We start from the raw sequence: 10,214 nt of genomic DNA on the forward strand, positions 1-10,214 counted from the left end.
TCTACCAACTATATAATAAAGAAGAATCACTATATTTAGTGATAACATAATAAATAAATAAAATCAAACTGAGGATAGTAGACTTTTAACGTTTAAAATATATAATTATAATGTAAAATATTTACATTGAAAAATCCGCAAATGAACTTAAAACGTGAGTCTATTGACTTTTATATTTAAAAGATAAAATAGACATTATATTTTGTTTTTTTTTCTCGAATTAAAACATTATGAAATTTTAACGTTTTTAGTTATTGTTCATCAAAATTTATTATTTTATTTATTGCGCTTTTAATATTTTTGTTAACGTATAAATTATTTAAAAACTAATTCTATCACAATTATATCAAGAACAAAAATAAAATTGTTTTAAAAAGAAAAAGAAACAACCTTTTTCCTGTTTATTCCACTATCTGTTTTAAAAAAAAGTTGAATATTAATTTTTTAGCTAACTTTGTTTTTTTTTTACTAATATACACATTTGAAGAATAACATAAAGTTGGAAATGAATCATAACACATTTTCCCCCATTTATATGTGCCTTAAGTGACTAACAACTGACTCAGAAAAATCAGAATTGATCTAACCTAACTATACATATATTTATGATGTGTTATCAAAACGAAGCAGTAAATACAGAGTCAAATTAAAAAAAAAAAAAAACAGAAATTAAGGGAAATTAAAATCTAAAAAGTGGATATTGAAATATCCAAAAAAAAAAAAAGAGATTCATATACACAATGAAGAAAAATAAAGTTGATGATGATGATGATTACTTGATTAGTAGTAGTAAGTAAAGTAAGTAGTTAATAATAATAATAATTGCAAAAAACAAATTAAGTAAAGAAAAATCGCGAGAAAAGAGGAAAGCACGACGACGACATTGAAACTAGAAACCAGAAAGCGTGCTTCGCAATGGTCTCTTCTTTTTCTTCTCTCAAACAGATTATTAATAACCCAAAAAAAAATAAAAAAAAGCTTCCCTTGCAATTCTCTCTCCTCATAAATAGAGAGACGCAGAGAGAAAGAGAGAGAGACTAGTACTATAAATATTGACCAGCGTGTCCTAGAGAGAGAAACTCGCCGCTATTAAGAATACTTTTTTATTTTTTTTTTTGCTTCTGGGTTCTAAGCACTAAGCACATATCTCGAGTCGAGCACACAGGTCAGTGATTAAAAAAAAAAAACTGCTTTTTTTTTTTTATATATATATAAAAATGGTTCTGGGTCTTTGGAGCGTGCATGTTTTTTTTTTTTTTTTTTTTTTTTTTTGTGCTTTCATTTTTCTGGGCAACGGCTAGTTACTACTTCGGAGAAGTTGCAAGGAGTTGAAGAAGAAGATCGATGGATGACGGAGACGACGATCGGTAGATTTCATCTCGATTTGTTTTTTTTTTTTTTTTTGATTTTGATGTGTTTTTTTTTTATTTTTTTGTTCTCGTTTAGTTTTGTGTTTGTGTGATTTGGTTGGTTTCGCATTCTTCGATTTTTTGTGTTTTGTTAGTCTGATTCGAGTGTTCGCTTATGTGGGTTTTGACTGCAATCGCTTAGATTTGGTTCTGATTTGTTGGGTTTGATTTGATTTCTGGGTTTAATGCGGATGATGAAATGTTGGATTTTTTTTCATCTTAATTGTGAGTTAAGAAATGTTTTTTTTTGTTTTGTGGAGTTTTCTTAATGAAAATATTGGGGTCATTTATTAATCGTTTCATCAATCATTTCGGATTTGTTACTCTTTAAGATGACTCAAATCATAAGCCCCTTTTCTTTTGGGGTCAGAAATGGTGTTTTATGTTTGGTTCTTGAGTCAGGATTCAGGTTGGGATGTTGTGATTGAGCTTGATGTTTGCAATGTACTACTCTATTTGCATAGTTTGAGTTGATTGAAAGATATTTCCAGCTTCCAAGTTGATTAGATTGATTAGTAAACAGTTGTCTCTAAACATGTAATTTGCAGTAGCACCTCATGGAATTGGCAAGAGAACTATAATCACCAACCACAGTCTCATTTCTGTAAGTTTTTTTCCTTACATCAAGTAACTCTTTACAGCACTGTGACAAGTATGATTGAGTTGTTCTCTTTTTTTAACTACAGCTGATGTGCCTGATTGCACGATGACTGAAGTCACATTAAACCAAGAAGATCACTCGTACATGTTTGATGATGAAACCACTCCTGTGAAGGCGTGTAGCGACTTGGGTTATCATGTCACAACAGGTTGTGCTTACTTTTTTTTCATGTCATCAGTTAGATTTCTGATGTCTAGTTAATGACGGTTTCTAACAAAATGTGTCTGGCTTCAGATGAAACCAACAGGAAACTGGAAGTGCATAGTGAGACACGTTCTGCTCTAAAGCGGCGTCGGATGTTACAATTTGAAGACCAACCTGAAACATCCCTTTTCAGCAGTGAGAGTTTCTCTGCAATCTTAAAATCAAGCGTGAGTACACAAACCCCATATCTCTTCTTTAGCTATGCACCAAATGCCCACAGTCCAGAGATGCATTGCAGATATGTTCTTGATATCCAAACTCATTGCTCACTTGTTAGGATGCAGACCTAGGATTGAAAGATCATTGTTTTTCACACTGCATACATGCTGCAATGTGGATGCATGTTCATTTCATACGTTTGCAAATGATATCTCTTTGGTTTCATAGAATTTTTTCTTTTGCTCCTAGAACAAATTCAAGCTTCTTGGTATCTGACTGCCTTATTCAATTGTTATGTACCTACTGTGGCAAGTTATTTTAGAAACAGTGGATAGCTTAGGAGGTTGTATGAGGTTCTGATACTTTCTTTAATGTTCTGATCGATGTCTCTCCTATGCATGTTCAGGCTAGAGATGATACATTTGATGAGCTTTTACCCGAAGGGTCTCAGCTTATAGAAGGGTTTTCAGGTTGGGATCTCTTATAATTTCCCCAAGTTAATCTGGCCAATGCATTTATCATTCAAACAATAATTCATTGTCTCTTTTTCAGAAGACGCCTCTGCCTCAAGCTTCGAGGGAATTGATCTGTATGCTGAAGAGTGGTACGCTGAATGCTTAAATGATGCTGAGACTCCAACCCTACCTGATGGCTTGTATGTTTCGACCTTCTTTTTTTTTGCTTATGTTATGTTTAGTAGCACCATTTGCTTAATTAATTGATAACAATTTTTGTTCTATCTCAGAAACTTTGGTTCACCTGATGTCCAAGTAGATATTTCAGGTCAAATTTCTTTGCTTTGGTCTGTCCCATAGCTGGCTTTAGCTCTGGCTTTTCTTGCTAACATCCCTGTGTTTTGTTGCAGAGTATCTAAATGTGCCACCAGAAACAGAAACCCGGGAAGTTCAGCGGCCTGTTACTCGTTCTTCTCCAAATGTTATCTTTAAAGGTAAAATATACAATGATTTAGTCATAAATTGGTCTCATAGTTACACACTAAGTTCGCGACAAAATGAGGAAACAAAACATAATTAAAATGTTAATTGGTAATAGCAGGTAGGAAATCTTTTTCAAGGCCGGTTTCAAAGCTACCATCTTCTATCATCTATCCATTTGCATTCATCAAACCATGTGGGGTTCACGGTGGTATGACTCTCAAGGACATCAACCAGAAAATCCGAAATCCACCATCAAAACCAAAGGAAGACAAAGAAGAGCCTGTAGTGATCCAAACTTCTGCATTCTCTGGGAAACCTGTTGTAGGGAAGACTAAAATCCGCACCGAAGGAGGAAAAGGAAGCATCACGATAATGAGGACGAGAGGCTAAGCTAAGCTGAGCCAAAGTAAGTAGTAATAAGCTGATAGGAAGTATTTTAAGGTTTGAAATTCACTGCTGAAAACTTTTAAACTTTTTGCCTTATTCTCAGAGGCCCTTAAATCCTTTTTGTCGGATATAGTTCCAGTCAAGGGCCTTTATCGGTACAGCGGCTAAATACTCTTCAAGATCTTATTATGAATCATGTTCTATTTTCTTTTGGTATCTGTGTAGTAAGAAAGAGAACTTAAAATCTGTTAGCCATGTGGTAGGATAATTTTTGTTTGTATAAAGTCTCTGGATCTTATTGTTACCTGAACTGAAAATGAAAGCCAAAAACCTCTGTTATGTCTCTGGTTGGACTGCTATATAGGACAAGTAAAAGAAGCAAATCTTTTTATCCATTAGTTTGTTCTGATTTGCCGTGAGGTCGATCTCGTAGAAGGGAAGTTGTTTCCATTCGTCTGGCTTTGGTTGACTAGGGAACTTCTCTCCTAGATCTCAGGTCGCTTCCTCCTATTCCAGTAGGCATTAGTATTAAAAAAGTATTCAATATTTGGATGCAACCTCCAAGTAATACAAATATTAATATCAGATGCGAAAAAGACTGGAATTTGGAAGACAATATGGGGGAAACTAATAATAATTGGAAGACAATATTATCAATGCAAATAATGAAATATTATTATTAACCGTTGATGTATTTCCTAAGCATAATAAGGATCATAAGGTATATACTTAAAACTTTCTATAAGTTGATCTGGTGATGATTACAGTTTTTCTTTTTCATTTTAGGGTTCAATTAGTATTCTCGTTTCAGCAATTGCAAAGCAGTTAACGGGCCTTTTTAATGGTTGTAAAATATATAGTTAACAAGAGGTTAAATAATATTTGGCGAAAGAGATGCATCAGTTGATTTAAAACGAGCGGTTAAATAATATTTATGAATGGTAAAAATATTCTTTTTATAAATAACACATGATTTTAATATTCTTTGTAATTCAAGATTGAATAATAACAAAGTTTTCAAAACTTATAAACTCTTTAAAAATCACAAAACTAAGGCTGTGAATAGTACGCTCCGGACCGGACTAAAGTCGGACTATTCCACAGTTAATTGACCATTCACCATTCCATACTAGTATGCACTTTTCCAGTAAAACTCTATACTAGTCCGCAATTGAAAAATAAACTGCATAATGTGTGAATTGTACTATTGGTCCGATTTTTTCAGTTTACTCCTTAAAACCTTCATACCAACAATAAAATTTGGGTAAAAACGTGCTCTAAACTAGTTGAATCCAAATATTTTCATCTCATTGGTTGAACTTGTGTTTCTTTGTACTTTACAAAAATGTGTATATATATACATTCACAAATTTTAAAATTCACAGCAAAAAATCATATTCCCAAAAACAAAAAATAAATCTATAGAGAACTCTCTTATCTTATCATTGAAGCTCTTCAATCTTAGAAAACTATTTTGAATCAACCATTTATCTCATCTCAAATTCATAAGTTTTATTTTCTCACCTCATTTTCTTTTTAGTTTAGTTTATAGTAGATACTTGAGAATTTTACTAGTTTATAGTTTTAGTAGTTTTAAATCATGTGCATTATTTAAATAAATATACACATAACTCAAATATACATCTACCTTTATTTGAAAATATGGCTGAACAAGATGAGGTCGAGAGAGAAGATAGACCATATATGGCAAACATAAGAGAAAATATTGCTAATATGTTATGGGATAATCGAAATAATAGATTTTGATTTGTAATTTTTAAAAATATTTTGTAACAATTATTAGTTAATTATGATTAAAATATTATTAAAATTGTTTTTAATCTTTTGTACACACCACTCTGTACTATAGTCTGATTTTTACCATTCATAATCGTATGGTGTTATGCATACTATTGTATGGTGTTGTGTATACTAATTTTTACTTCATACTACAGTTCATTTTATTCCATACTAAAATGTTAGTACGCACTATGTAGTATGGAGTGTATGGAGTGAAAGCCTAAATAACACCCTCTTAATTTTTCTTATATCGCAAAGGATCTCCTTTTAGTTACTTTGGGCCTGGCCCAACAAAATTTAATAAACCTTTCCATTTTTCTTTATCTCTCAGTAAATGTCTGATCCTTAAAATTTCTGAGGATAGTTTTCAAATGGTTTCGCTCTCTACCTCCACTCCACACGCGCCACCACTCCCGACGGCGTTTAACTGCCGACCGACGGAGAGAATGATCATAGTACGATGCATCTCCATCTCCCCACGCGAGCCGAATCATACAATTTCTTCAGATAATAGCAACAATAGTTCCTCCTCGTCGCTTAGAGATACGAGGCAAAGCAAATGGCTGATGAATACGGAGGACGCGAATGAGAGAGATTCTAAGCAGAGTAAAGAGGATACAAACACGAAGATGGCTTCGAGGAAGGCTATATCGATTATACTACGAAGAGAAGCTACAAAGGCTGTAATGGAGAAGAAGAAAGGATCTAAGAAGCTTCTTCCAAGGACTGTTCTTGAGTCTCTTCACGAAAGAATCACAGCTCTCCGATGGGAATCTGCTCTTCAGGTTTGATTTCTTCTTCTCCGAAACTATCTCGTCCTTTAATTTTGGTATTGATAGTGAATCTGATGGACTAATTGAGTAATTTGGCTATGTTTGGTTATAGATTTTGTTGATAAGCTGATAATTTCAGATTATGGTTATAGTAGCTTCAGATTGTATATTGATTAGCTGTTAAGGATGATTACTTAATGGTTTTAGATTGAGTGTTGAGTTTGTGTGCGTTAATCATAAGATAATGTTGGTGTATATGTAGGTGTTTGAACTACTGCGTGAACAGCTATGGTACAAACCAAACGTTGGCATATATGTAAAGCTGATTGTGATGCTTGGAAAATGCAAACAGCCGGAGAAGGCTCATGAACTATTTCAGGCAATGATTAATGAAGGTTGTGTGGTGAATCATGAAGTGTATACTGCACTTTTATCTGCGTATAGTAGGAGTGGACGATTTGATGCTGCGTTTACTCTTCTGGAACGTATGAAAAGTAGTCATAACTGTCAGCCGGATGTGCACACGTATTCCATCCTCATTAAGTCGTTTCTTCAGGTTTTTGCGTTTGATAAGGTTCAGGATTTGATTTCTGATATGAGAAGACAGGGTATTAGACCCAATACAATCACATATAATACCCTCATCGATGCATATGGGAAAGCAAAAATGTACGTAGCACCCTTTCCTTTCGAATTTTCATTAGTTTATATCAATTTGTACTCACTCCATCTCATCTGATGTTTCATGGTTGCAAACATTTTGACTTATGCGAAAAAAGGAGTGTTTAAACATGTTGGGATGGAGTGAATACTTGAATTTAACCATTATATGGTTTCAGTTATCATGTTTTAGTTCAAAGCATCCATGAACTGAGATATTTTCTTTTGTTTTTGGAAGGTTTGTGGAGATGGAATCAACACTTATCCAAATGCTTGGGGAGGAAGATTGCAAGCCTGATTCTTGGACCATGAACTCAACTCTTAGAGCCTTTGGGGGAAATGGACAAATAGAAATGATGGAGAACTGTTATGAGAAGTTTCAGAGATCTGGGATTGAACCCAACATCAGAACCTTCAATATACTCCTTGATTCGTATGGAAAATCAGGAAATTATAAGAAGATGAGTGCTGTGATGGAATACATGCAGAAGTATCAGTATTCATGGACCATAGTCACCTACAATGTGGTCATTGATGCGTTTGGGAGGGCAGGAGACTTAAAACAAATGGAGTACTTATTTAGACTAATGCAATCGGAGAGAATTAAACCAAGCTGTGTTACACTATGTTCTCTTGTTCGTGCCTATGGACGAGCTGGTAAAGCTGATAAAATTGGGGGAGTCTTGCGTTTCATTGAGAACTCAGACATAAGGTTAGACCTCGTGTTCTTTAACTGTCTGGTAGATGCCTATGGGAGGCTGGAAAAGTTAGCAGAGATGAAAGGAGTTCTCGAACTCATGGAGAAGAAGGGATTTAAACCTGATAAAGTTACATACAGGACAATGGTTAAGGCGTATAGAATTAGTGGCATGACTACCCATGTAAAAGAGCTTCATGGTGTTGTTGACTCTGTTGGTGAAGCCCAAGTTGTGTTGAAGAAGCCGGATTTTTAGCGAGGAATAGAGCTCAATTTTCTGGTATATATATGTCTAGTATCCATATCCTTGTTCTAGTGATAGAGGGTAGTTAGTATGAGAGTAAATCCATTTTGAGTTGGCTTACAAAACTTTGTAACACAAACAACAAACAAAAATTTGTAACAAGTATGTTTTTTTTACTCTTGTTTGTGGTGCGTTATCAGTATGTATGTGCTGAAGCAGCTAGATACGAGAGTTGAAGACTGTACGCTTCTTTCAGTTTTGTCAAAACTTCTGCAATAGACGGTCTGCCAGATGCATCTCTCTCCACACATCTTATAGCAATCGAAGCAGCTTTTCTCATGCTCGCTGGATCAAATGTATCCTTCAAGATATCATCCACAATCTCAAATGCTCCTGCTTGTAAGTTTGGCCTAGCCTGCATTTTTCAGTGTTTTGATCTTATAACTACACTGCGTTCTTAAAAACTGGGAGATGAGAAAACAAAGACAATCATGTTTCTCTCACCCATAAGACCAAGTTAAAAGAATCTGGTGATCCTGAGTGACTTAAGGGTTCTCTTCCACAGATGAGCTCCAACAGGACCACACCAAAGCTGTATACATCACTTTTCTCTGTCAGCTGCAGGGTGGAGTAATATCTGGAATGACAAAGTGTGATTACTGATAAGCTAATTAAGCTGTTAATACATTAAGAATGCGGAGAGAAGTTGCAGTAGATTTTACTCAGGGTCAAGGTAGCCTGCAGTGCCTTTAACAACAGTAGTAACATGAGATGCATCTGCTTTTGTAAATTGTTTTGACAGGCCAAAGTCTGAAACTTTTGCGTTCATATCCTTGTCCAGAAGTATGTTACTGCTCTTTACATCCCGATGTATAATTCTCGGCTCACTTCCATTGTGCAGGTAATCCAATCCTTCATGAAGAAGACAAAGATGTTACTATCCGCCAGGAGGAATTGTGTTCTAGTATGATGATACCAATTACAGATGTTGAAGATGTACCTTTTGCAGCATCAACTGCAACTTTTAGTCTTGAAACCCAGTTCATTGACAGCCTTTTGCTACGTGGACCTGCTGAACCAAGATAGCACAAAAAGCTATATGTTTGTGAGTAAGATGACGTTGATAAAGGACAATGAGTTTTTGCTAGATACTTGAGGATTTTCATACCGTATAGATGATCAGCTAATGATCCACCAGACAGATACTCATACACCAGTATCTGCCTTTTTGGTTCGTAGCAGAAGCCCTCAAAGGATACTAGATTTTGGTGGCGGATCTGTGACAAAAGATGCACCTAGAAGGTTGACAATACAAAGGGAGACTTTTAGATATCAGCACTCTTATCACTTGATTAATGCATCATTAAGATATGGCCAGTAATTAATGAGGACATTGTGGGCGCTTAACCTCATTGATGAAAGAATCAGCTCCAAGTTGAGTTCTATCAAATCGCACTTTGACCGCTACTTGTTTTCCATCTGGTAGTTTTCCACGGTATACAGCTCCAAAACTTCCACGACCAATTACTTCCTTGAAGTTCCTAGTAGCTGACTTGATCTCTTTGTGAGAAAAGATTCTTGAAGTGTTCCAGTTCTGCATCTTCAGTTGTGCTCCTGATACAGATTTTGGTATACTGTAAGAATCATAAAGCGAAAACCTTGTGGGGGCAAAGAGAAAGCATTCTTCACATACTGGTTATCTCTCTTTCTTTGTTTCTCTGTCTCCTCGTGCAGATCGACATCAAAACAAAGACGAGGAAGGTGGCAAACAAAGCTCCACCAGAAACTCCAAGCAAGATCGCTATACGGTTCTGCTTCCTGTGTTTCTTATTGGTAGGGATAGTGACTTGTGGTGTGTCAATTGTTGAAGACACATTGTTGCATGATAGTGAAGAGAACGAAAGGCATGGATTTCCCGTTGTCCTGATAAAACAGAATTTCAGTCATGCCATGAACACTTGAGCAGAATATTGTTAGCAAATGCCGAGACAGAAACTGTATACCTGACTTCCAGACCCGTCCGGTTAAGAGACTGTGGCAAGGGGCCTACTAAGTTGTTGTTTTCTAAATTCCTGAGAAGAAGTAACAAAAAGATTATTCTTTGTGTGAAAATGGTTATGTACAAGCTACTTCTTGATCTTAATGTTTACTTACAGGAGACGAAGTTTCTCCAGCTTTCCTAATGTTTCAGGAACTGATCCTTGTAAGCTGTTGTTTTGCAGGTCCCTTCAAGAAATGGAGAAATACTTTAAAATTTCCAAAAAGAAACAACGTATATCCAG

At 35.4% G+C, this 10,214-nt stretch overlaps 3 protein-coding genes across 9 annotated transcripts in view; 2 read left to right on the forward strand and 1 right to left on the reverse strand.

Annotated features, from left to right (window-relative positions):
• LOC104760853 (protein XRI1-like) lies at positions 902-4,102 on the forward strand. 7 transcript variants are annotated; one of them, XM_010483833.2, is made up of 11 exons: positions 903-1,165; positions 1,302-1,367; positions 1,958-2,013; positions 2,096-2,218; positions 2,305-2,441; positions 2,840-2,903; positions 2,986-3,088; positions 3,179-3,216; positions 3,299-3,382; positions 3,487-3,766; positions 3,862-4,102. In XM_010483833.2, the coding sequence occupies exons 2-10, from the start codon at positions 1,345-1,347 to the stop codon at positions 3,759-3,761; spliced, it is 903 nt and encodes a 300-aa protein (XP_010482135.1). In that variant the 5' UTR covers positions 903-1,165; positions 1,302-1,344; the 3' UTR covers positions 3,762-3,766; positions 3,862-4,102. The 7 variants fall into 7 exon arrangements, with proteins under 7 accessions (XP_010482138.1, XP_010482135.1, XP_010482137.1 ...); XM_010483832.1 differs by having other exon boundaries at positions 904-1,165; positions 3,487-3,777; XM_010483836.2 differs by having other exon boundaries at positions 902-1,165; positions 2,099-2,218; positions 3,487-4,102.
• LOC104760855 (pentatricopeptide repeat-containing protein At5g48730, chloroplastic-like) lies at positions 5,930-8,108 on the forward strand. Its single transcript, XM_010483838.2, has 3 exons — positions 5,930-6,343; positions 6,594-7,000; positions 7,230-8,108. The coding sequence occupies exons 1-3, from the start codon at positions 5,930-5,932 to the stop codon at positions 7,942-7,944; spliced, it is 1,536 nt and encodes a 511-aa protein (XP_010482140.1). The 3' UTR covers positions 7,945-8,108.
• The window catches only part of LOC104763241 (probable LRR receptor-like serine/threonine-protein kinase At5g48740), a 5,034-nt gene continuing 2,837 nt past the window's right edge, over positions 8,018-10,214 (reverse strand). The window contains exons 11-16 of the mRNA XM_010486643.2: positions 9,341-9,546; positions 9,101-9,227; positions 8,933-9,001; positions 8,655-8,844; positions 8,437-8,569; positions 8,018-8,347 (exon numbers count right to left, since the gene is read on the reverse strand). Of these exons, the coding sequence (XP_010484945.1) occupies positions 8,129-8,347; positions 8,437-8,569; positions 8,655-8,844; positions 8,933-9,001; positions 9,101-9,227; positions 9,341-9,546 (944 nt within the window). The 3' untranslated portion in view covers positions 8,018-8,128. The remainder of the gene's footprint in view (positions 8,348-8,436; positions 8,570-8,654; positions 8,845-8,932; positions 9,002-9,100; positions 9,228-9,340; positions 9,547-10,214) is intronic.

This window comes from Camelina sativa, chromosome 18 (assembly GCF_000633955.1).
Source record: "Camelina sativa cultivar DH55 chromosome 18, Cs, whole genome shotgun sequence".
NCBI classification, from domain to species: Eukaryota; Viridiplantae; Streptophyta; class Magnoliopsida; order Brassicales; family Brassicaceae; genus Camelina; species Camelina sativa.

What these genes read in the sequence shown, in the direction of transcription:
- LOC104760855 (XM_010483838.2), top strand. Translation starts at nt 5,930, where the DNA reads ATGGTTTCGCTCTCTACCTCCACTCCACACGCGCCACCACTCCCGACG. An exon ending in GATGGGAATCTGCTCTTCAG is followed by an intron (nt 6,344 to 6,593) that starts GTTTGATTTCTT and finishes GTGTATATGTAG; the next exon opens with GTGTTTGAACTACTGCGTGA. An exon ending in GCATATGGGAAAGCAAAAAT is followed by an intron (nt 7,001 to 7,229) that starts GTACGTAGCACC and finishes TGTTTTTGGAAG; the next exon opens with GTTTGTGGAGATGGAATCAA.
- LOC104760853 (XM_010483833.2), top strand. Translation starts at nt 1,345, where the DNA reads ATGGATGACGGAGACGACGATCG. An exon ending in CCAACCACAGTCTCATTTCT is followed by an intron (nt 2,014 to 2,095) that starts GTAAGTTTTTTT and finishes TTTTAACTACAG; the next exon opens with CTGATGTGCCTGATTGCACG. An exon ending in TGTCCAAGTAGATATTTCAG is followed by an intron (nt 3,217 to 3,298) that starts GTCAAATTTCTT and finishes GTTTTGTTGCAG; the next exon opens with AGTATCTAAATGTGCCACCA.